General features: G+C 40.3%; 1 protein-coding gene across 2 annotated transcripts; it reads left to right on the top strand.

Annotated features, from left to right (window-relative positions):
• The first annotated feature begins 5,832 nt into the window (after positions 1 to 5,832).
• On the top strand, positions 5,833 to 20,540 carry LOC114661002 (inositol 1,4,5-trisphosphate receptor-interacting protein-like 2). 2 transcript variants are annotated; one of them, XM_028814078.2, is made up of 3 exons: positions 5,833 to 5,975; positions 17,834 to 17,959; positions 18,050 to 20,540. In XM_028814078.2, exon 3 carries the CDS (start codon positions 18,051 to 18,053, stop codon positions 19,557 to 19,559), a length of 1,509 nt encoding a protein of 502 aa, XP_028669911.1. In that variant the 5' UTR covers positions 5,833 to 5,975; positions 17,834 to 17,959; position 18,050; the 3' UTR covers positions 19,560 to 20,540. The 2 variants fall into 2 exon arrangements, with proteins under 2 accessions (XP_028669911.1, XP_051789905.1); XM_051933945.1 differs by having other exon boundaries at positions 17,834 to 20,540.
• The last annotated feature ends 6,050 nt before the right edge of the window (positions 20,541 to 26,590 follow it).

The raw sequence follows: 26,590 nt of genomic DNA, 5'->3' as shown, positions 1-26,590 counted from the left end.
TCGTTTTGCGCCCTGCTTAAAGGACACTGCGGTCGTAGATCTTGTATGCTTTTCCTCCTTTTTAAATAAAAAGAATCATGGACTCATTGATGCCGCAATGGTGTCCTGTAGCGGTGTAGCTGTTCCCTTCCTTCAACATATCCAAAACTTTTACCTTTTCTGCAATCATTTGCATCTTCTGTTGGTGCTTGGACATGGCCCCTGAAGCAGTAGCAGGAGCACGTTAATGCTGAATGAGTGAGATGAGACTTCCTGGTTAATGCAGCACTCCGTCGCTGAGCCAATCAGCACACAGGAACTTAACTGTGTGCTCTGATTAGGTAGCTTCTCAGTCATCTGCCAGTAGCGTCCCTTGTATGAAATCAACTGGGCAAACCAACTGAGGAAGCAAGTACCAGAAGTAAAAAGACCCATTGCCCGCAGAAACCCGCGAAGCAGCGAAAAATCTGTGTTATATATTTAGATATGCTTACATATAAAATCAGCGATAGAGTGAAGCCGCGAAAGTCGCAGCACGATATAGCGAGGGATTACTGTACAATTTATTTTTGTGTAGCCCAAAATCACACAAGAAGTGCCACAATGGGCTTTAACAGGCCCTGCCTCTTGACAGCCCCCCCGAGCCTTGACTCTCCAAGAAGACAAGGAAAAACTCCCAAAAAAAACCCTAATTGGGAAAAAGATGGAAGAAAGCTTGGGAAAGGCAGTTCAAAGAAAGACCCCTTTCCAGGTAGGTTGGGCATGCAGTGGGTGTCAAAAAGAAAAGGGGGTCAATACAACACAGAACACAAGTAATCCTCAATACAATATAATTTATATATATAAAATTCTTTTCGTGTTTAAAAAAAAAATTACGTATGAAACGGAAATTACATATGACCACGCGGAATAGATGAGGAAAGCAGCTTTGCGTCTTTCTACTTTTTAACTGCGGCGAGCTGTAAACAATGTGCGTGAGAACAAAGTGGACGCTGGGAGGCTTGGAATGTCAGGCTGCTCCGTGGGGTCGAGAGCTCCATAGTTTCGGGCAGCGTCCTCTCTTCTCGCACTGTTTTGTGACACTTCAAGTGCCCCGTTGGCTCCTGGGAGAGTGGAAATCTTTGCGATTGAGTGTAATCGGCACCATCGAAGCAGGACTCTGTTTGTAAATTACCCAGCACTACTACTTACTGTCCCTTACGGTGAGTTCAAGTCACTAAAACCCCGCAACATTCAAGGTTCCTTTTGTGATGAATTATTTTAAGAAGTAAATCACAGGCACATAGTGCAACGTTGTCAGGCAGAAATTTGGACATAGAAAATGTAATTTCTATACCACAGCAGTCGTGTAGCGCCTTTCACAAGGAATCTACTACTGAGAGATAATCCAAATACATTTTACCTGCTGTTAGTACTACATACCTGTTGTGTTATAGCGCCTTTAAAATGTAGTTTACCCCAAATCACTCCAGTTGTGCTCAATATTGCTTTACTTCTTAAATGTTAATGTTTTACTGTTTAATAACATATAGACTACATTTTATTTTTTTCCCTTGCACTCGGTGAGCGAAGCCACTGGGTAATCAACTAGCAGTAAAATAAAAATAATACAAGTACAGAGCAGGATTTAACAGTAGATGATATTACATAATAGAATTTGAATTTGTTTCGAGTCCTGGAGACCTCAGCCATCAAGCTGCCTCCCCCTATTGGTTATCCCACAGCTGAGTCAGTGCTGGGCCAGCCAATCTGATGGAAGGATTCCTCTACCCCACAATTTTGTGTCCTACATCCTGTGCTGTGAAATTAGTAGCTTTGTGACACTGACCAAACACTGTCATTTACTGACTAGGAGAATATCAACGCATGGTTCGAAAGGGCCACAACTACAGTCGTGGCCAAAAGCATTGAGAATGACCCAAGTGTTGGTTTTTACAAAGTTTGCTGCTTCAGTGTTTTTAGATGTTTTTGTCAGATGTTTCTGTGGTGTACTGAAGTAGAATTACAAGCATTTCAGAAGTTTCAAAGCCTTTTATTGACCATGACATGACATTTATGCAAAGAGTCCATATTTGCAGTGTTGGCCCTTCTTTCTTTTTCAAGACCTCTGCAGTTCACCCTGGTATGTTGTCCATCAACTTCTGGACCACATCCTGACTGATGGCAGCCCATTCTTGCATAATCAGAATTTGTGGGTTTTGGTTTTTCCACCCGCCTCTTGAGGATTGACCACAAGTTCTCAATGGGACTAAGGCCTGAGGAGTTTCCTGACCATGGACCCAAAATTGCAACGTTTTGTTCCCCGAGCCACTTAGTTATCACTTTTGCCTTATGGCCCGGTGCTCCATCATGCTGGTCACCAAACTGTTCTTGGATGGTTGGGAGAAGTTGCTCTCGGAGGAAGTTTTGGTTCCATTCTTTATTCTTCTGGAAAAGTCACTATCACTCCTTGTCACAGTTTTAGCACTCAATCAGCCAGACGTGACAAAACTTAAACGTAGAAAACAGCATCACTATGTGTGTTTCTGCAGGTCTTCTCTGTCAGGGAGAATAATAATTAGTAATCATTGCAGTCTGTCCCTCATAATGTAAAGCTGGTCGCTACATTTTATGCTGCATAAAGGATACTCTTTGACTTGCCAGGGACCTCCTGGTGGTCAGAAAGAAGGGAACGCTGACCTAAGATTGTCACAGCTTCTGCACAGCCTGTTCAGAGACGACTCCATCTTGGACGCCTAGAGGAAGAAGGGGGCTTCTTTGGGGTACCTTCAAACCTTAGATATGCTCTTATAGCCATCTCTCCCAATTCAGATAAGTTTGTATCTATGCTTGTATCGACATATTCCATGTTTGCCCCCCTGTTTCACCACCTCCTGCTCCTTTGTTTCCAAAGCTTTTTCCTCCATTCCCTGATAACATTCCCATGTATTTATCTTCGTAGACCTCTCCTTGCTTCTTCTAACATTTTTCAACAGTGGATCTTTTCCTTGGGCTCGCTGCAAATGCTTCATTGGCCTCTTTCTGAAAGATTTCAAAGTTTCTTTCTACTGATTTTTGGAAATTCCATTAACACCTGGTACTAACATTTGTTCTTGGTGATCCAATTATGATCAGAATGCACTTGAGCACATTAAAACCAGTTGTAAGTTCACTCATGATCAGAGTGCACAGACCGTATTCAGAGGTGCTCAGAAACAGATAGTGACTACACTTAATACAAGTGCAAATGTCCCTGTACCATAACCACTTATAGTAAGCATAATTTGATTTGAATTTTGAATGTGACTGTCTGGTGACTGGCGATGTGGAAGGGCTGATTCTTTAATCTTCTATTTTTAGCCCAGTGGTTGAGATGTGGTCTTCCCTCACAGCTGCCCAGCAGGCACTGTCTTAAGTCATCTTTTTCTTAAAATCTTCCTCACAGGGCTTTCTTTCTTTGGTTTTTTTTTTCTGACTCTTATGATTTTTAGCCTTTGGTTCTTTGAGAGGTTTGTAATTGATTATTTCTTCTTAGCATTTCTTAACCCGATGACAATTTGATCACAAGAAACAAACCGATAGGTGCAAAGCAATAGGTGACTCTGACTGCCATTGTTACCTCATCCTGTATTGGTGTTTTAGGAAAATACCCTGCTGGACTTTCACAAGAAATAAAAAAATGTGTCCCTCAGCAATATGCAAATGCCAGAGCGTCAAACCAATATAATGACCTGTCAATTGGAGCAAAATGTTTAAACCTAGCAGAATTTTTTTTTACTTTCTCATACACGAAATATAGGGAAAGTATTGGAATTGTCCAAAACTTCGACCTCGAGGTTGTCATTTTAGACCTCCCTGAATCCAAAAATACCATTTTTGAAATTATGTGTGTGTGTGTGTGTGTGTGTTTATGTAAGCACGATGACCTGAGTACGCTTTCACTTCAGTCAACCAAATTTTGCATACAAGTATTAGGTACAAAACGCAAATTTCTGTCAACTTTGGGGTTATTTCCGCTAACCAGAAGTGGTACTTTACCTTTTATTCATGAAGCTGCAGAGTCTGATTTATTCAACTTTACTTTTAGAATAATTGTCAGTCATTTTCCAACCCGCTATATCCTAACACATATATGGGAGTCTGCTGGAGCCAATCCCAGCCAACACAGGGCACAAGGCAGGAACAAAGTCCGGGCAGTGCGCCAGCCCACCACAGGGCAATAATAATTGTTCAATATGTTATTAATTCAATTTGATTTGTTTTTGATGGTTCTTTAATGTACATATTATACAAATAGAATCATTGTCTTGCGGTTTACTCCTCAAATATCCATCCCCAAATCTGAGTGTATGCAAAAATCTAGGGGAGACCACTCCTGATTTTTTTCTCTTCATTCTTCATGAAAGCATCATATTAAAAGTTCTCACGGCCATCACTATGAACTACATAGTAAAACACAACAATAAAATCTTTTTTTTAACTGGGAGTATTTCATGAGTCTACAGCGTTAATGCTGCAGGTGCTCCAAATCTTGGGCCTCGACTCGTTCACTGAGTGGTGCTTGACTAATCGAACACTGGTGATGGGTTTTGGCATAAAGACATGATTTAAAAAAAAAAATTGCAAATCCTTAAATTAGACCGGAGTTAGTGCCTCAACATCCCTGTTGGGTTGATACCTTAATCCTTGTCTTGCGGTTTACTCCTCAAATATCCGTCCCCATATCTGAGTCTATGAGAAAGTCGAGGGGAGACCACTCCTGATTTTTTCTTCAGGCAGCAGAACTCTAAATCTCAAGTTTTGTTGCTCCACTAGAGGGCAGTACAGGACAAATATAAGGAGTTGTAGAAGCCAATAGAAAATAAATGGCAAATGTTATCTGAGGAATAAAAACTAAATAAGAAAATTATGATGTAAGAAAGGGCGAAAGGAAAGATACTAATACTAAAAGAAACTTGGATATAGATTAAAATTGTAAAAGTGTTACTGTGTTGGGAATGAAGCAAAATGAACTACAAGAAGACTCTCAGAAGCAGGCTGTTTATATTGTTTCTGGAAGCTGCAATGATTGTTTAGTAGCACAAGCTGCTAGAGAAGACAAGAGAAGAGAATAGGCAAAAAATATTGCAAAGCAGCGGCTACTAAATGAGAAGTGATCAGCAGCACGGTGGTGCAGTGGGTAGCGCTGCTACCTCGCAGTTAGGAGACCCGGGTTCGCTTCCTGGGTCCTCCCTGTGTGGAGAGCCCTTTAAGTAGTAAGAAAAGCGCTATATAAATGTAAAGAATTCTTACTATTATTAAGTTACTGAATATGTGGATAAGTGGAAGAAAGCATTCATAGTAAAGATAAAAAAATAATAAAAGACCTTCAGTAAAAGGTATAAAGGAAAATAAGATATTGTTAAATGTCATGTCATTGTGACTAATATGGTGAAAGGTCCGATGCATTCAACCAATAAAAATTAGTGAAACTGTTAAGAGTAAAGTAAATTAAATGCAAAGGAGAAGAAATACTGCCATAGGCAGATGTAACCAAAATATTTTAGTTAAAAAAAAAAAAAAACAACAAAAACTACAAGTCATAAGAGCCTTTCTCTAGTTAAGGGATACAGTTCGCTAGTACTGCTCTATAATGCCTTTTTTTCAAAAACTCATTCAAAAATTGTAAAAATATATTAGTCTTAGTGTTTTATTTATCTCCATGGGCAAGCATAACAAATAGAAATCAGTGAACGGATTGGTTTATCTGGACGTTTACTCAAGTACAGCATGCTGCATTAGTATATCATGTTTACTGTATTGTAAGAACTGCTGCACTGCACCTCAGTAAAACTAATTATGAATAATCCATCCATTTCTAAAACCACTTTTTCCAGAAGAACTGGAGCCTATCCCAGAAGTGTCACCACCCATGATTTGGCAGTGCCTTCTAGACTCAAAGATATGCTGTTCAGCAGTCAGAAGAAAGATGGAGAGAAAGGATTAAATGAAATGGAAAAGAGAAGGCAAACACTCGGGTAAGGAATGTGAAAAGAAACAACACATGTCCCATCAGGCAAAATGATCATGAAAGGTGCTTATTTATGTAATCTGGTGCTCCTATTCATTGCCTGTTGTTGGTTTCATGCCACTGTCACTGATCGGAAGGAGCCAAGCAATATTTCATTGTGCTGGATATACAGTACAGGACTATAAGTGTAAACATTTTCATTTTTCAACCTCTTTTAAGAGTTGTAATACTTACATGTCCAATGAAAAAGATTTGTTGTTCACCTTTCAGATGTTTCAGAGATTTTCAGGTTGCTACTAGCGGAGTCCTGGAGTCACTGCCAGTGTAGAATGGTTGAAGAAAATGAGATAGGCAGAAAGAAAAACAGACTGTGCTGATTTATAGGAAATGCCACATGCACGTTTACCAGCATGTGAGGTGATTTACAGCGACAGCCATCGCAAAGTGACTGCTTTACATACAAGGAAAGGCAGTTTTGGTGCCTCACATTTGGAGCTCTAGCAGATACCATTAGTCAGAGATGTAGAACCTATAATCTTTATTTTATACAGTGATTTGCTGTACTGGATACCATTAAGTACTTTATATGCACAATTGGAGCATTGACAGTGAGTTAAGGACTGTGATCAGACCAAAACCTGTAATCTGCAGTCAGGCACTTTAGCCGCTGAGGGGCACATGTCTCCTTATTTCTGTAAGGTGACCACTAGCACATTATAGGGATGTTATTTTCACTTGTGCCCAGTACTGTGAAATGCTAACTTGCAGCATAACAAGAGAGTCGGCCAGGGTTTCCCATCAAGTTAGTGATGGAGGCTGGAAGGCAAAGCTTTATTTTACATATTGCTTCTCTGTAGGGTGGACCATCCTAAAATACTGTACATGTGGATTGCTATCACACAGTTGTTTTAATATATTTCTGTGATGAGGACACTGGTAACTGAAGTCAATCATTTATATTGCACCCTTCACAGCACACATTGTCACAAAGGCTTTTACAACATAAGATCTAATGCACTAAAATTACATGAAATTAAATTATATAGAGCTGCAGGTTTTTGTTCCAACTAATCTGTTAGTTAGTAGCCAGCTGCTGCTATTATTGGAGCAGACGTTTTTGACTTCGTTTTAATTGACTTGCTAGTTAAGATTGTGAACCATTTGTTGTTTAAAATTTTCTTTAAATAACAATAATACATTTTATTTATATAGTGCCTTTCCCATCCCTTAAAGAGATGCAAAGTGAGCCAAAAGATGACTTGACTAACTTGATTCCATTTGCACCCGTGTTCATCATACAATATCCATCCATCCAGTATCCAACCCGCTCAATCCTAACTACAGGGTCACGGGGGTCCACTGGAGCCAATCCCAGGACACAAGGCAGGAACAAACCCGGGCAGGGTGCCAGCCCACCACAGGGCACACACTCACAAGCACACACTAGGGACAATTTAGGATCGCCAATGCACCAAACTTGCATGTCTTTGGACTGTGGGAGGAAACCCACACAGACACGGGGAGAACATGCAAACTCCACACAGGGAGGACCCGGGAAGCAAACCCAGGTCTCCTTACTGCGTGGCAGCAGCGCTACCCACTGTGCCACCCCATACAATATCTGTTATATTAAAGTAAAGAAAAATGTGAAGATCTGAGATCTGCTGAACACAACATAAAATTTGAATGGTGATCTCAGAAAAAAGAAAACAGTTTCTGAGACATCTGGTGTGACAGAATAAGAGCACTAACAAGCCATAGAGTTAAATACATGTGACTCATTAACCGTTAAATAGAAGATTGACTGGACTGAAAAAGCAATAATGTGTGAGACCCCTGGGTGTTCTGGCCATGTGTTGGCTAGCTTTACATCTTAGGATTGTTTGGCTGCTGGATAAGCAAAAAATAAACATTTAAGGGTTCTGGATCTTAAAAAGTAAGTCATTTAAAATTGAGGCAACATCGTTTGTTTCAGTAATAAATGATTACCAATGAGGAAAGTGACAGAAACGCAAATATGGGGCCCTCCAGGATCTGAGTTTGACATTCCTGCTAAAAAGGGTGTTGGAGGTTGGGATTGATGAAAGATCCTGTATCACATATTACTGTTTACGGTGGTGAGCACCAAGCAAAAGTACATTAAAGGCACACAGTTTTGTTTTACAAGTGTAGTAAAGGCAGGTGAAGTGACTCTCGCAGGATCATCAGGGAGTCGGAGGCAGCAATCGAACAAATAATCTCAAGATGTTTAGTCCAGCACCGTAGCCATTAGGGAGCGTGTGGCATTTTACACTGGAAAATTGTCTCCGTATTTCTACAATGTCAGAACAAATAGGTGAAGTGACTTAATCAATATAATTTAGGGAGTCCGTAGTGGTGACTGTGCTGAGTTAGTGATCTTTTGTTTATACAGTACAGTTTTATAGGAAATAATTGAACAAAGAGTTGTACAAGGGTCAAGCTACAGTACAATTGTTTTACAGTGGTAACTTACGGGGTCAGAGACGGGAGTTTAACTGATGGACTTGTGTGTAGCTGCTATTGGTTGGAAGAAAACCTCTGCAGTACTTTCACCTGAGACTGCCCCACACCAAACCAATGCCATCCATAAAACAGATATATGCTTCATAACCACCATTTACAACTGGTGTAGTTAGATATTTTTTTAGTTTTTTTTTATGAGCGTTTTTGAGCTTCTGTAAAAAGGAAAATTTCCTCATGAGGGTAAATCAAGTTCCATCTATTTATCTATCTATCTATTATATAGTGCCTTTCACAACTATCTATCAATTATATAGCAGCTTTCACATCTATTTATACCTCCTTTCACATCTATCTATTATATAGCACCTTTCACATCTATCTATTATATACTGCCTTTTACATCTATCTCTCTATTATATAGCACCTTTCACATCTATCTATCTATCTCTATTATATAGTGCCTTTCACATCTATCTCTCTATTATATAGCGCCTTTCACATCTATCTATTATATAGTGCCTTTCACATCTATCTCTCTATTATATAGCGCCTTTCACATCTATCTATTATATAGTGCCTTTCATATCTATCTATCTATCTGTCTATAATAAAAGATTTCACATTCTGAGAGTGGAATGTGTCTTGTTCTGTTGGATAATCTTTATGGTGTTAATTGGCTTTAACATTGTTACGGCTCATGAAAAACAGGAGTGCAAGACGTGATGTTCAGGAATGGGCCAGTGGTTCCCAACCTTTTTTTGCCCATGCCCCACCTAGGCCTCTCTAAAATCATGATGTCCTCCACTGTAACATATACCTTATTCTTATTATTACCTTTTCAAAAAGTGAACTCCTACTCACGTGGAGGAAACCCATAATGTTATTAATTTGGTCTAAACAAGCTTCCAAAGAACATGGAAACAACAGAGGGAAAGGATAGTTTGAAGTACTGACGAAGAAATCTCTAAGAAATTGTTAAAAAATATATATATATAGTATGAAAATACAGTTTTGAAAACATCTAATAAGAGATGTGATATTCATAAATATAAAAAATATTAGTAATATTTTGATCATTTTATATTTTTGTTATATTGCAGAATTTTATAATCATTGTTACAATTCATTATTTTAATGGTAAAAACGATTTCTAAGTAGAAAAACCCAAGCCAGTTGTAAAATCATAAATTAAAGGGTTCTTCACCATCCCTTCTATGTTTATATAAATATATAAATGTCTCTGTAAAAAATAAAAATTATTTATTTTTTTCTATCATTTTTAACAGTCAATTTCTGTTTTTTCATTTTATAATTGTTTAATGTACCTAAATACTCAAATTGCCCCCCAGTCGGGCGTGCGCCCCACGTTGGAAATCACCGGTTTAAGTTATTTTATTTCAAAATGAATTAATTACTTAATCTATTCATCCATTTCTTTAGCTATGGTGACCCGCTTCCTTTCTACTTTTGCTGCTTAGCCAGCAGGCTTTTTTTTTGTTTCATTAATGGTACTGTGTCTTTAAATCTGAAAAGCTGAAATGTGACATGGTGGGGGTAACGTTTTTTGTTTTTTTTTGTATTTGGGAGGAAATGACTGAGCGGGCTTTAGAAGCGCCTTGTGTAGCTCAGATGGCCGTTACAAAAATAATTTTTCCCATGACCTAAAGATGTTGTCATCCAAAGGAAATGACTGGCCATTGGAAGTCTGGAATCTTGAATCTAGTGAAGCCTGCCTGGCTTGCCTGCTACGATTAGCTAAGACTGGGTTTCTTGCAGTTTCAGGAGCACAAGCTGTGCTGTTATACACAGTCACAATAAAATACTCTGTTTATGCACACATAGCAATGAAATACTGTTTCATCTATTCATTTATTTTTAAGACTGCTTGACATTTTGTGTACACCTACATGCTGAGAAAACACCTTCCTAATCGTGCATTATATGACAGAAGAACAACCTCGAGGATGCACCTATCAGGAAGTCAGTGGCAGAAAGATGTGTTTGTTCATATCAGGGGCCCACTCATGCACTCAGCTACACTCTGACTAAGCCAATTTAGATCTGTCAGTCAACCCAACACATGTCTGTAGGGCTGTGGGAGGAAAATCAGCTCAGACACTGGGAGAAAGTGCACATCTACAGCCAAAAATAAACAGACTTGTGAATCAAACCCGGGACAAGGGTTTCTATACAGGACTATTGAATTCTGAGTAATTCTTTCTTGTGTTTGTTTGAGGAAGCTGTTGTTGCTGTTGTTATATTTAAACATTTCTTGAGCTTCTGTAAAAGTTAAATTTACCATTGGGACAAATAAAGTTCTCTATCTATCTATTAGATAGATAGATAGTGCATTTCACATCTATCTATCATATAGTGTTTTCACATCTATCTATTATATAGTGCCTTTCACATCTATCTATCTATGTCTGTCTATCTATTATATAGTGCTTTTCACATCTATCTATCATATAGTGTTTTCACATCTATCTATATGTCTGTCTGTCTATCTATTATATAGTGCCTTTCACATCTATCTATCTATCTATTATATAGTGCCTTTCACATCTATCTATCATATAGTGTTTTCACATCTATCTATCATATAGTGTTTTCACATCTATCTATTATATAGTGCCTTTCACATCTATCTATCTATGTCTGTCTATCTATTATATAGTGCCTTTCACATCTATCTATCTATCATATAGTGTTTTCACATCTATCTATCATATAGTGTTTTCACATCTATCTATTATATAGTGCCTTTCACATCTATCTATCTATGTCTGTCTATCTATTATATAGTGCTTTTCACATCTATCTATCATATAGTGTTTTCACATCTATCTATATGTCTGTCTGTCTATCTATTATATAGTGCCTTTCACATCTATCTATCTATCTATCTATTATATAGTGCCTTTCACATCTATCTATCATATAGTGTTTTCACATCTATCTATTATATAGTGCCTTTCACATCTATCTCTCTATGTCTGTCTGTCTGTCTATTATATAGTGCCTTTCACATCTATCTATCTATCTATCTATCTATCTATCTATCTATCTATCTATCTATCTATCTATCTATCTGTATGTCTGTCATATAATGCCTTTCTATCTGTCTATCAAATCTCACACACAAGGCCAGTTTAAAATTGGCAGCTAATCTAACATGTATGAATACAGGATGTGTGTAGGAAAAGCAACATACCAGGAGAAAAAGCCATGTAGAGCCAAGGAGAACATGCAAGCTCCACACAGACAAGTCGGGTCTCCATGGTTAAGCAGCTCTAATCACAGCATTACCATTGTTACCTTTATAGAAATATAAAATTAGTATTTAAAACGGTGATGGGATACAATACAATTGTACAAACTACTTTGTTCTTGAATGGCACACCTCACCAAGTGCAGCCTCAGAGTGCCGTGACACTCACTAAATACAGAACTGTCACATATAGGGATACAGATTTGTTCAAATATATCAAAAACAAAGTAGAAACAGATTAACATAAATGACAAGCGACAATATCTGTCCATCAGCGGCCAGTTATCCAAGATGACTTTTCCATAGTCAGGAACACTTGAGCATGACTCTGTATCTTATACACTAAAAACACTGGTGATACTAATGGAAAGCACTGTGAGCATTTATCAGTGAATCTCAATTAGAGATAAGGCAATATGTGACAAATAGGAGTTTGAAATCTCCGGTTAATCAGAGTCCAGTGGTTGCCTTTGATTAAGCCTCTTGTCTAATGAGACAGCTTATTTTGAATTTCATCAAGTAGAGTCGCAAATGTGTAACTCCGTTTTGTGAAATAAATCTGTCAAGAATTATTCTGTCATATGACAGCTTTGAGTTTTGGAAGTCTGCATGTTGCCGCTGTTATTATTATTTCCTTGTAATGTTGTTTTGCTTGTTTAGGATTGTAATTCTTAACTATGATTAACACAGGCAATGCTTCGCCTTCCGTTTCTCCTTCCCTAGATGGCTTTTTTCATGTGAATGAGTCATTGTACCTTGAGATTGTTCCCCTTTTTGAAGTTGTCAGGGCCCTCGTGCTACATCTGTTGTTCCCTTTTTATATCTTTGCCTTTGGAAAATCTTTGAAAAACAGCATCAGATTTGAGTCCTTGTAGCTTGTAGAGCATTGCTTTGTACAGCTTGTGCACAGAAGATGTACTTATTTCTTACACAGTACATATTTTTGAGTAGGAAGTATGTAATGTGATTATTACTTCTTTATATGTATGACTTGGAGTGCTGTTCTAGTTTTATGCTGACTAGCATTGTGAAACTGAAGTTTATTTCATTACGACATGCATGTTATGGTGAAACCACTGCTCTTTCTTACATCTGTGGATTATGTCACTCCATTTTTTCCACTTGATGGTCAAGCCCATCCCAGAAACATAACACAATCAGGTGTCGTTATCTGTATTGAGACTGTTGCACAAAGCATGGGTTTCCCAATTAAGGGCTCCCTTAACAGTAACAGTACAAAGCAGAAATCATTGAACATAAACAAAAGCTTTCTTAAGGAGCAAATAATAAAAGGGCCAGAACTTTTGTAAAGAGGCTGCGTATGTCACAAATTGCCAAATGGAGGACCAGAGTCACCTTTTCCTCTACAGAGAGAAAAAAGCACAAATCATTGCATGAGGTATTAGCTTTGGCCTTCATTGACAGTTTACCAGATGGAGGACTAGGAGCGATTAGGGACACCTTTACTAAGCAGATGGAGGACTACTATCACATTTTCCTCGGAGGTAAGACATGAATGTCCAAATGGAAGATTAGTTTTCCCTGAGAGAGGCAGAATTCAGTACAAAATCAGTAGATATAGCCTCATCTTCCTATTCTGAGTGGAACCCAGCATGGTCTTCTTGTTGTATGACTTTAATAGCCCATGCACTTCAAGGTCAGAAGAGCAGAGCTTCTGCACACTGTAGACTGAAAGAGCTGTTATTGGAACATCTGTGGCCTTTCTGTCTGGTCATTCTCCTCTGACCTCTCTCGTTATCTGAACTGCCATTATCTGAATACTTTTTGTTTATTCTGTAAACTTTAGAAGCTGTAGCGTGTGAAAATCGCAGGAAGGAAGTTGACCCACCATGTCTGGCACCAAGATGCACCACGCTCAATGTGGCTTAGAGAGGGCATTTTGGTTAAACGGCAACTAAACCTCTCGGCCTTTTATATTAACTTTTGTAGCCTTGTGATTGGCTATTTGGAAGACCAAGCTATTTGTGCTAATGAGTAGGCAGAGCTCATAAACTGGCCACTGATTAAATATTCCCATTTCATCTTCTGCATTTTCAGCCCTTGCTTTGCATTTGTGATGGAGACACACATCAAAGACGCTCGTATTCAGAAACAGTGACAGTAACTTGGAGGTTTACTCTGTAAAGCCTTAGATCCAATCAAGTGGACAACATCAGAACGATTTTCACTTAAAGAACTTACACAGATGGGCGTCACTTTGCTTTCTCTTTGATAATACTTTGAATACGCTGTTTTCATATAACGACTTTGTCAAAAAATATATATATTTACGTAATCAGAGGAATTAAAACAAAGGAGCAAAGGTGAAAGAATTTGAGTGAGTGTCACAGATGGTGCTGCGCAATTCTTTGCTACTTAACCGCTCTTGGACCTCAACTTCATTTTCATGTCTGGGATGTTTGCATGTTCAGCGTAGTTTCACCTGGGACTTCCTTCCAATGCCTTTTGGTTAATCACCCAGGACAAGTGAGTGCATCCTGTGATGCAGGAGTCGCCAAGTCCGGCCCTGGAAGTTTTCATTCTAACCCTTTTTTTAATAAGTGCCCTGTTTGTGCTGCTAATTAACTTCTTGTGAATTCATTTTAATTGAATTGCTTTTTTAAGATTTGCTCCCCTGAATTTCTTCATTGTTCCTATGAGTTGCTTCATTTCTTTCCTTAAATGGCACCCAAACAGAAATGACACGTGAAGTGAGGGAGCCAACGGAAGACCAACTCAGTCAGGGCCTCAAACTCCAACCAGCTGCTTAATGAGATGCCAATTCTTATTAATTAAACCCGTTCTTTAATTTCGTGGCTTGTTGCTGCTCTTGTGGTGCATCAGCAGACATTTCCGAAATTGTTGATTTTCTCTTTTCTAAGAGCACCATTAAAATATTTTGTGGACCTGAGAAGATTGACATTCCTGAGACCTTCATCTTTCTTTATTTTCAGATATTGTATGATGGACACCAGTTGTTTTGGCTCAATTTGTATCTCATTATTGTTTGGCTGCTAATTAAGGAAAAAGAAACAATGAAGGCAGTTTCCCATATCGGTCCTGGGGGCACACTGTGGCTGCAGGTTTTTGTTCCAACCAGCTTCTGTTTTTAATTGGACTCCTGGGCTAATTAAGTGATGTGCTATTTCCCAAGTTCTGAGTTTTGAGAAAAATCTAGAAATTAGAAAACTAAGTTTGGTTAAAAAAAAAAATTTGTATATATATATATATATATATAAAATATATAATAATATATATTATTAAAATGTACCAAGCAGTTATATGGGAATAATTTATTTTTTTTCTTAACAATATTTTCATTATACTTTTCTAGGTGTTCTAATTGTTTAATTAATCCATTATTTACTAATTAGTGGGTCTGATGCTAAAGTACTGGCAGCCTTTGATTATTCAGTGTTGTTTGCCAGTGTGTCTGTTCTGCTCATTTTTAATTGTCATTAATAACGTACAATGAAGGGGAAAAACTGCACAGAGAAAGGGCAAACTAGAATGAAATCAACTTGGTGCCACGGCCCACCTGCCAAGTTGTTCTGCCTGCCTAAGGTAAAGTCATCCCTGATGGAGGATCGCAGGAATCGTCAGGTAGAGGGGTCCTTTCATCTGATTGGCTGGCCCAGCACTGTCTCAGCTTTGGAATGGCCAAATGGGGGAGGCAGCTTGATGGCTGAGGTCTTCAGGACTCTGAACAAATCCAAATCATATTATGGGATATCATCTACTGTTGAATTCTGCTCCATACTTTTTTATTTTTATATTGTATTGAGGATTTGTTCTGTTTTGTGTATTGTATTGTATTGTATTGACCCCCTTCTTTTTGACTCCCACTACACACCCACCCTGGCTGGTAAGGGGTCTCTCTTTGAACTGCCTTTCCAGAGGTTTCTTCCATTTTTTTCCCTACAAGGTTTTTTTGAGTTTTTCTTTGTCTTCTTAGAGAGTCGAGGCTGGGGGGGTTGTCAAGAGGCAGGGCCTGTTAAAGCCCATTGCGGCACTTCTTGTGTGATTTTAGGCTACTATACAAAAATAAATTGTATTGTATTATTAAGCATTTAAATCTATAGCAAAAGCAGAAATATTTCTAAATGTCTTATAAATGTAAAAATCATGTTGCTGTGCTTTTCTGAATGTAGAATAAGAGAAAAAGAATCCCAGCTAATTAAATGAGATCAGTGTGATCAGGTGTTGTCACTGATTAGGAATCTGGTTGGGACAAAAACCTGCAGCCACAGGGCCGAGGTTAGGAAATAATGGATTAAGGCAGGGGTCCTCAATCACGGTCCTGGAGGGCCGCAGTGGCTACAGGTTTTTGCTCCAACCCAATTGCTTAATAAGAGGCCCTTATTGCTCAAGTAACACTTCTGCTTCACTTAAGTTGCCTTGCTTGTTAAGATTTTGAACCCTTATTTCTTATTTTAGTCTTAATTGCTCCTAATTAGCAATACAGTGATCCCTCACTATATCGCGCTTCGCCTTTCGCGGCTTCACTCCATCGCGGATTTTATATGTAAGCATATTTAAATATATATCGCGGATTTTTTGCTGGTTTGCGGATTTCTGCGGACAATGGGTCTTTTCATTTCTGGTACATGCTTCCTCAGTTGGTTTGCCCAGTTGATTTCATACAAGGGACGCTATTGGCAGATGGCTGAGAAGCTACCCAACTTACTTTTCTCTCTCTCTCTCTTGCGCTGACTTTCTCTGATCCTGATGTAGGGGGATTGAGCAGGGGGGCTGTTTGCACACCTAGACGATACGAACGCTCGTCTAAAAATGCTGAAAGATTATCTTCACGTTGCTATCTTTTGTGCAGCTGCTTCCTGAAACGACATGCTGCACAAAAGCTTGAAGGGCACGTATTGATTTTTGACTGATAAACAAACTCTGTCTCTCTCTCTCTCTCTCTCTCCCTGCTCCTGACGGAGGGGGTGTGAGCTGCCGCCTTCAACAGCTTTGTGCCGCGGTGCTTCGCATACTTAAAAGCCAAACAGCCCTATTGATTTGTTTGCTAGAGATTGTTTTCTCTATCTATGTGACATTCTGTGCTCCTGACGCGCACTCCTTTGAAGAGGAAGATATGTTTGCATTCTTTTAATTGTGAGACAGAACTGTCATCTCTGTCTTGTCATGGAGCACAGTTTAAACTTTTGAAAAAGAGACAAATGTTTGTTTGCAGTGTTTGAATAATGTTCCTGTCTCACTACAACCTCCTGTGTTTCTGCGCAAATCTGTGACCCAAGCATGACAATATAAAAATAACCATATAAACATATGGTTTCTACTTCGCGGATTTTCTTATTTCGCGGGTGGCTCTGGAACGCAACCCCCGCGATGGAGGAGGGATTACTGTAACATGAAATATGACAAAAGAGAGCAGCATTTCTCCATTTAGCTTGTTACCATTTACACCTGTGTATATTTATCATGCACTATTGGGTTTAATTAAATACATGGAAGGAACGTGAAGAGAAAAAAGTGAAGGACTGAGAATTACTCATCCATTTTAGCCTTCAAATCATTTGGATGAGATCCTTAGAAAGGGGAAGAAAATCTAGGGTATGAGAATGAGCTGACATAGCAGAGTTAAAGCACTAACAAGCCAAGAAATTAAATTATTCACAAGGATTGCTTTCTAATTAAGAAACCAGGTTAGAACAAAAACCTGCAGCCACTGCGGCCCTCCAGGACTGGGATTGAGGACTCCTGGATTAAGGGGTCTGAGTCTTCCAGAGCAAGTCAAATAAAATGAGTTCAAAAGAAGTTAATTAGCAGCATAAACGGGTCTCTCATTAAGAAAAGGGTGAGAATGAAAACCTGCAGCCACGGTGGTCCTTGAGGGCCGGAGTTGGCGCCCCCTGCTGCGATGGAGCAGCACACTACTCAGTGTTGCTCGCTGCTCGAGTTTTAAGCTGACTGGAGCAGACGCTGTCTCTTTAAGCTCCGAGGGCGGAGAGGAAGTCGGTCGCATGGCTCACAGCTTTTTTTTTTTTTTTTTTTTTTTTAACTCAAATTCTTCAGTTACAGTCTGGCATTTCCTCTGTGCTCCGTCCCGGCAGAAACTCTCATGTCTGATATTCGCTTTTTCTCTGCAGGACAGCCAAAGTGTTTCTTAACAACAAAGAACAACACGCGCACGCAAATAAGAGACATAGCTAGGCTCTTCATCTGGGAGGGGACGCCACCGTTATCAGGCGAGACGCCGTTCAACACGAGGAACTGTGAGTCTGGCTTCACTTTTGTCTTCTTGCATGTTTGGATGAAGTCATTAAAATGGGATAGTGGCTGAAACCTTTTTCTCTAATCCTAAGCATGACGGTGTACACCCTAAATCTGAGGGTTTTCTGGCCCCTGGTCTTCTGCATCCTCCTGGCTACACTGTGCTTCCACCAGATTTTACACAGAGGCCACGATTCAGGACCGGATGGCTGTGACACTCGGAGCCATGCACTTCTGTCTCTGGTCAAACTGATCTTGGCGTTTGGCTTTGGTTATCTTCTCATCAAGCGTTGTTCGTCTTCTCCAAGGACAGGAAGGAGGGAAGAGCGAAAGCTCCAGGAATCCCTGGCAGGACCACCAGCTGCACACCCAAACGCCGCAAGGAAAGAGCTGCTGGACACCTATTATGAAAAGCAGGTCCGCCTGTCCCCCCACGTCTTAGGCCATAGCAAGGCACATGTGGCCAAACTGGTAAGCGAGCTGGTCCGAGCAGGCCGGGCTGACATTCCCCCCGAATCCTCACTCGCTTTCCGTGGAGATTACATTCAAATTGGCAGTGCCTACGAGGAGCACAAAGTGGGAAGCCCTGACTGTTTTGACCTTCTGGTTCCCCTGCGTCTGCCCCGAGGACTCAAGCTGGAACCTCGATGCCACTTAACTGGAGACTGTGGTCCTGGGGGTCTAGCGGGTTGCAGTCTGGAAGCTCCTCGGAAGTCGGACTGGGTACGGCATCACCGTGCTTTTGTAGATGGGTTCTTTGGAGAACTTGGCGGGAGCGAGTTTTATAGGCTACGCCCACCGCAGGTCCTGAGATGGTTTTACTCCAATGTGCAGCGCTGCTTGAGTGCCATCCGTTACCCATTTGAGCAACGCTGCTACATCACTCTGAGCCTGGCAGAGGATCGCGTGCTGCTTCACCTGAACCCTCGATCTGACTATGTCTGTTGCCACATCTCCATGGGCGTCCGCCTTATCCCTGCCTTGCACCTTGGGGACGGTGCTTACCTTGTTGCCCAGCCCAAGTCCGGAGTGCCAGGCAGCTTGCATGAGATGCTGTGGAATGTTTACTTCCCCAAACATGAACAGAAGTTTTTGGGCTGGGTTAAGGGTCGAATGCCTGCCAGCTCTTGCCACCTCAAATGTCTGCAGCTCCTGAAAGCCATGAGGGAGCTCAGTGGTCAGATGATGGATGTTAAGGGTGCCACCCAGTGGAGAACTGTCCTCTCCTCGTATGCCATAAAGATGGCCTGGATGCAGCTGCTTTTGTGCACCCCGCCTGAGGCTTGGGAGGAATGCCATCTGGTGGAGCGAGTGGAGGACTTGCTGCGCACCCTTCGAGACGGCCTGCATAAAAGGCAAATTGGGCACATTTTTATGAGAGGGGATGCTGGCCCATTGCCGGATTTCCACTGTCTTCCCAAGTTCCTCAAAGAGGTGCCCCCTACGAACCTAATAGCAGGATTTGACCCTGCTGATCTGGATCTCGTCTCGGCAAGACTTGCTTACTCCTGGGTCCACCTGCACCGACTAATCCGACTCGGTCGTCCACAGCGGGACAGTGCAGCGAGGGCAATGAGGTGTAAACATCTCGATTCAACCTAGTCACTGAAATCCTGCTGAGGAGGTTCTTTAAAATTAGAAAGCCCCAGATTGAGGGCACTTAGTACTTGACGGCTATTGTGGTACGATGCCAAGTATTGTGTGATGCAGCACCCAGTGAACAAAGTAAAAAGCAGGCTATTTGAATGATGTAAGACTGCATGTCAGTAAAAGAAGAAGCTTTGTGGTTGGAGAGCAGCGGCTAGTAAGAGGAAACGATGGACACTTTGTGATGAGACAGTCAGGTTCTCGTTTTTGAAAGCAATACACATATGTGTGTCTGGGTGTGAATGGATGTTTGTCTGTCTCTGCAGATGTGTGACCCAGCCGTGAGTGTTTTCACATATCCGTTTCTGATGGTTGTTGAAGTGTCAGGAACGAACGTTCAGGAGACATTAGTAATGTAGTGAAACCTAAGAGGAGAGAGTGCAGCTCATTAGTTTAGTTTGGGCTTATGTTTAGTAATTGAAAGCCAGTTACAAACCACTGGCAAAGGAACGGGACTGTGTGGCTGGGCAGCTGGGCTAGACCTACCACCATAAGCGCAAGAGAAAGTTTAGGCCAATGTGCCGTTGACAGAGTGCCTTTCACACATATGTGGCACACTGAAGAGTTGTCATTGTGACGTCAAGAGGTTGTTACATGAAGAATCCTGGGAGCTAAGCGAGGACTCGGTGCACCATTTTACCTGCTATATCAGGTGCTCTGTTTAACTTGCTGGACTTTAACTCAAGTTCGTTCACGCAGCTCATCTTACCTATGGGTTAGGAGGTCTTTTGTACTTGCTGGTGCAGGGTGGTCCCTTTTTCTCAGTAGGTGATAAGGTTGGTTTTACTCACTGAGTCAGGTGCCTTCTGTGGCCCATTGGCTTAAATAAGGTTGTATCCCCCAGCACAAGTTGTCTCTTTTACCTGCCGGGTCATTTGGCTTGTTTTAATGTAAGGGTCTCTTTTACCATACCCACTGTGTCAGATGGTCCATTTTACAAATGTGATCAGTTGATCCATTTTAGCCAGTGGGTTAGGTGGTCAGTTTTACAGACACACTTGTGGTCTGCTTTACCTAGTAGCTTAGGTGGCACTTTTTTCCCAGTTGGTCAGGTGTCTTCTTTTACTTCCTGGGTCAAGTGTTCACTCTGGACATGGAGTGTGAGGTGCATGATGGGTGTGTGTTAGCCTCTATCTAGTGCCTTCATGCAGTAAACGATGTGGCCTCCACTACAGGGGCATGCAGAGTCAGCAGTGCAGCTAGGATTGACTGTCAGACCTCCTCTGCCATCTTTTGCCCCTGGTTGGTTTCTTACAATGTGGAGACTGGAATATGAACGCTGATTTTCATATTTTTTACATAAACATTAAGGTCACATATAAAGAAAATAAGAGCCTGGTATTGAGCAGAGCTTCCCATATAATTTCCTCCTACCGGTGTGACGGATTGTGTGGCCAGCCTTAATTGCATGTTTCTGATCTTCTAAACATGTGGCCAGATGTGCATCATTTTTTCCAGGCTGGCTACATTACACATAGTTTGCCTCTTTAGCCTTCACTAACTCTGAGCAGAACACGTCAGCATTTATGTCTCAGTTGGCATACACAGACGTTTTTTGTTTTAATGTGTATAAATCCAGAGTCTGTGTCACTGAAGTAGTTGTGAGATTTCAGGGCCCCAGACTCTGCACTTGGAGCGTTTTTAGTTTCAGAGCTGCTTTTCAGAAAGGCTGCAGTACAACCACGTTAAGAATATTCAAATCATCAGAGTTTCCACTTCCAGCTAAAAATGGCCTTGGGTAAGTGAAAATCAAATAGGCCGCTGTTTCCTGCTGTCCGACTGCCTGGAGCAGGCAGACCTGAGGCCATGGAGAAAGTCAAAGAAGCAATTAGTGAAGCAGCAACACGAACAGAAATCAAACACACGTGAGTTCTGACTGGACAGGCCAAGCACAGGGCTCTCTAATAGAGCAATCAAATAAAAAAGAGGACAGCTTGAGTCACTCCACTTGCACTTCTAGTCAAAGGAAGGAAGCATTCACGTGGGGCTAGTGTTTCTAAAAATTACCATACAGTTTGGTGTGCCACGTACCTGAAAATTAACACCATTAAAAGAAACCCTAAATCTTAAACAATACAAAGTTCATCCTGTTGCCTTTGCTAAAGTGCAGTCGTGAAACCCCTTCAGTTTCACACACAGTGAAAATAATGTACGTGTAAACACCAATGTGTTTGTATAAATACAGTGCATTTACTGTATGAACATGTATACAGAATATTATGATTCAGTTTCAAGTTTGTTTGATTTTTAACGTTTGTATCATTTTATCTATGTATGTGTATGCATTTACATATATATATATATATATATATATATATATATATATATATATATATATATATATATATGATATGACAGGAAAACAGAAACAAATTGGGGTTCGTGTTTGTTAAGGTTGAGCTGCACGAGCGCATGGTTAGCAATGATCCTAGCACTATTAAGACTAGAGCTCTATTAAGGCACAAAATGTCTATTATAAGATGGGCAAGGTAAATCGGCAAAGTGTAGGTCAGGATCAGGCCACGGCCATTGGCCTTCATCTGGGTTGGTGACGTCAGAAATGTGTTGCCCACAAGCATATCATTCCACTGGCACTGACTCTTTTCTGAGTCCCCTTTTATTTAGTGCTGTGACACCAGCCAAATGCACACATTCATGACTCTCTATCTCTCTTATATGTGTGTGTGTGCGTGTATGTATGTATGTATATATGTGTATGTATGTACTGTATATATGTATATGTATCCATCCATCCATTTTCCAACCCGCTGAATCCGAACACAGGGTCACGGGGGTCTGCTGGAGCCAATCCCAGCCAACACAGGGCACAAGGCAGGGAACCAATCCTGGGCAGGGTGCCAACCCACCGCAGATGTATATGTATATAATATATATATATATATATATGTGAGTGTGTATGTATGTATATATGTGTTTGTATGTATATATGTATATGTATATATGTGAATGTGTGTGTATGTATGTATATATGTGTGTATATATATATCTATATATATATATATATATATATACACACATACATATACATACATAATACATACATACATACATATATAGTGTATATATAATATATATATATATATATATATATATATATATATAATATACACATACATACATATATATATATACATATATGTGTGTATATTATGTGTGTATGTGTGTGTGTGTATGTATGTATGTATGTATATAATATATATATAAAATATATAATATAAATACCACACATGCTTACAAGATTGGATTGTATTGAATCATTGACAAAGTTGTATTATGGTTGTCTTCCCTAGACACTGTCTCTCTTGAAGTTCAGTAGACATGACAGCGAGAGTAAGACCATGATACAGCAGGTCACACTTGATGGCTGCGTACTTTGGATTCCTCAACTGTTCTCCGTCAGGAGAGATAAAGTGATTGGCAATTTTTCAAGGGCCTGCATTCATGACCTAGAGAGGTCAAGAGCTGCAAAAGCGTCGTACTACTTAAAGTTAAAATGGTCCATTTTCTGCCTGTTGATGATACTCTTGAATGTTTTGCTGTCGCTGTTAATAGGCTGTCCTTCTAAAAGCAGAAGTGTCTGAATATGTGACGGTGAGATTTTCAGACGCCTTTCTTATGATCCATCCCTCTGATTAGTTTATCTGTTGATCTAATTTATGATAAGAAAAATTTTGACCAGCCCGTTTTGGTTCACTGTAAAAATAGAAAATATCCCCTTAACCTGCCTACTAAACTTTTGTTATTGAGACCTTAATCAGACCTTATGGTCCTAAAAGACACATCCCGGATCAGCTGCTGACTCAGTATGTGATTTTGAGTGTGTTACCTCATTCACAGGAGTGCTCTCTTATATTTAGATCCCTTTCCAAATTCTTCTGTGGCATAAAATGTCTATTCATTTAGTTGTGCCCTGTGGTCATTGGTGTAGACATTCTGGCATTTTTTTCCTTGGTTCTTTTTAACTCTTATTACAGTCCAACATGGGAGCCACTAAGAGGCCACACATTATACTTTGTATTGTAGTCTTGCTTGCTTTGTAAAGTTCCTTGTCAGGATGCTTATCTTGAAAGGCGCGTTATTAAACATGATGATATCTTAAGAAAAGCTTAGAATTAAAGGATTAGGGTTAGGTTTAGGTTCAGAGTTCAGCCCCCTATATTCTATCTGTGAGCTTTCCCTCTCCCTAATTATATTTCAGCCACAAGTGTTCCTAACGTGTCAAGTCCATCATAGTTGAAAGGCATTTTGGAAAGTAAAATGAAGTGTTAACAACTTCAAAGCTTGGGTTTTATTATCACACCCTTGGATTGGTCCATTGTGGATTTTACATTTGAACAGCTGAGTGAGACAAAATTCACAAAAATGTGAAATGAAAAGGACTCCTCCACCTCTCAGAGCGCCTTTGTGTCCAGCCGCACTCCAGTCACTTATATCCTGGATGGTACTACCACACGGTTGAATTTAGAATTATTTGTTATTTAAGATTTTGTACAAGAATTTTCTCAAAGTGCATTTTCTAATTTAATTTTAATATTTAACAATAAAATGTTTTATGTTGCTACATGTGTTTCATGTTTATCTTAAATACCAGATTTAGGTGCACTGGGTGGGGTGTGGGTTATGGGGGCAAAACTCCATATATCAGAGGGTGCAAAGAGGTTGGTGGCAGGATATTTGACAGGAATGGTGGGCTGCTGCTCTTCATTTCAACTGATCCCTTAACCAGAAGTCCGCACTAACCGTTCTAACTTAAACATACTGCTGACCTTCTTTTTGCCAGTGCAACAAACTTCTTAGTATTAAAAGAAATGTTGTTTGTTAATTTAATGAGAAGAGATTTACATTCCTTGACTTTATTTTTAGGACTGAATCTTTTCGCTTCTTCTCTGAATGGCAGTGGTTTCACACCATAAAGGTCCTGAGTCTCAGGCAATAGCATTTCATTTAAAGAAAGAAGGCGGTAGGAGTGCAGAGGAGGATGTGAACACAAAAACCCCTGAAGGCACCGGTCGTCACAGGTGAAGGGATCCTTATGTAAGTCCAGCATACAGCACCTTCTTTTAATTGTATCAGGCTTGTTTGCTTCTGAGACTGGATGGCCTTTTATGCCCCTTCTGGTTGGTTTCCATTTAGGAGCAGCTCCAGCACACTTTCTAGTGACCCTCTGCACCTCATAAGTACCAATGTCACAGTGACTCCTGACAACCCAAGAGTGCATGACACCCCTTGTTCTCCGTGTTCAGTATAAATGGACCAGACCCAAAGCGTTACCTGCAGCATGCCAGCCTTTGTGGTGACACCATCAGAAAGGACATGTCTGCCCTTCTGAGGGAGGGACGTAGGATTCCACCATGAGACCAACATGTACCTTGCATACATGACTCAGACTGGCAGGTAAAAACAAGCATATCCCACACAATATGTTAGGGTGGACAACTTACCAACTCCATTCAGACCATCAAAGACCTTCTGGGGCAAAAATTTCCCTTTTTTCAGTTAGAATAAATTTGCCAATGTCAACGTGTGAAATAGTGAAGCATATAAGGTAGGAAGAATCGACATCCTCTAGGTTTTGGGCACAACCCTGGGTCATTCGGTGCCACTTCCAATGTCCATTAAATTGAGGCCATCTGTTCTGCACTCCTTACACCAAACAGAATCGTTCTGCTAGAGTGATGGGAAATACTTTATGGAAAGATTGACTTTGCTATTCTTAGAGTCAAACCTGATCAATCAGTCAATTAATCAATCAGTTAGTCGAGCAATAAAGCTGATTGGTCATGATGAAAAAGTCTGTGCTCCCTAAACATTCAGTGCCTGTGATGTAAGAATCATTTGTTTCCCGTGATAAGACCAGTGCAATTAGTCTGTCGATCAAGTTGGCAAAATTAGGGTTGAGAGTCAAACTGAGACAGCCGATCCTCTATAGGCCTGAGATTTTGTGGTCGGGGATCGCCTCACACAGAGAATCTGTCTTCTTGGATGATGGGAGCTGCTTCATTAAAAGATGGGCTCAGTTCTCTTTGAAGGTTGTAATCTACTCAGTCAATCAATTGAGCTCAAGTAAGAGTCATACTGAGAGAGTCCACTCAGCCTTGGCCAGAGATGTTCAGTTCATGAACATTGAGGTCTTTCTGAGTCAGAAAGCTGTTTCACATAAGCTGGCATGCAGTTCTTTAAAAATGGGGAAAGCCTTATCAAGGAATCAATCAAACAATATAAAAGCATCAGAGAGAGTGTGTTCTACTTAGGCCTGAGATGTTCAGCTCATGAAATGAAAAATAAACTGCAGGTGTGATGTGGAAGCTACTAGACATAAAGAGATGTTCATACTTTAAGGATGGAATGTCTGCAACCAGTCAACCTGACAAAATCAAAGCAACTTTCACATTGAGACAACACAATACACCTATGGTGGGAGGGCAAGAAAATCAGGCTTCATAAGTGAGGGGAGCTGCTTCATGGAGAAAATGAGCTTAACTGGCCAATCAAATACTTAGTCAATCAAGCACAACTAACTATCACACAAAAAGATTAAATTCTCACTGTCTGGTGTGTTGGAAGGACACCCCAGAAACAGAATTGGGCTGCATTAGAGGCCTAGGTCTGAAATGTTCACTTCATGAAATCCAAGAATCGGACTTGAACATGCATAGAAGCTGCTTCACACAAAGAGACTGTTGGCCTTTAATGAGGACACCAGTATAATCATTAATCGGAGAACCATTAATCAGTAAAGGCAACTGTTACACAAAGACAGTTTGTTCACTCCAGGCCTCAGATGCTCATCTTGTGTGATTGTGGGCTACAACATCTCTTACAGAGAATTGGGCTTCACACATTTTTGGAGGTTTTTCACAAAAAGATGTGAATGAGATCAATCAGTCAAGCTAAACTCTCTGTCATGTTTGAAAATTCACTTCTCCCTAAACCTGAAATATTCTGGTCATGAGGTGAAGGATCGG

The sequence above is a fragment of the Erpetoichthys calabaricus genome, chromosome 11 (genome assembly GCF_900747795.2).
Source record: "Erpetoichthys calabaricus chromosome 11, fErpCal1.3, whole genome shotgun sequence".
NCBI lineage: Eukaryota > Metazoa > Chordata > Cladistia > Polypteriformes > Polypteridae > Erpetoichthys > Erpetoichthys calabaricus.
Note: the sequence above shows the minus strand (reverse complement) of the source record. Positions and strands in the feature narration are given on the sequence as shown.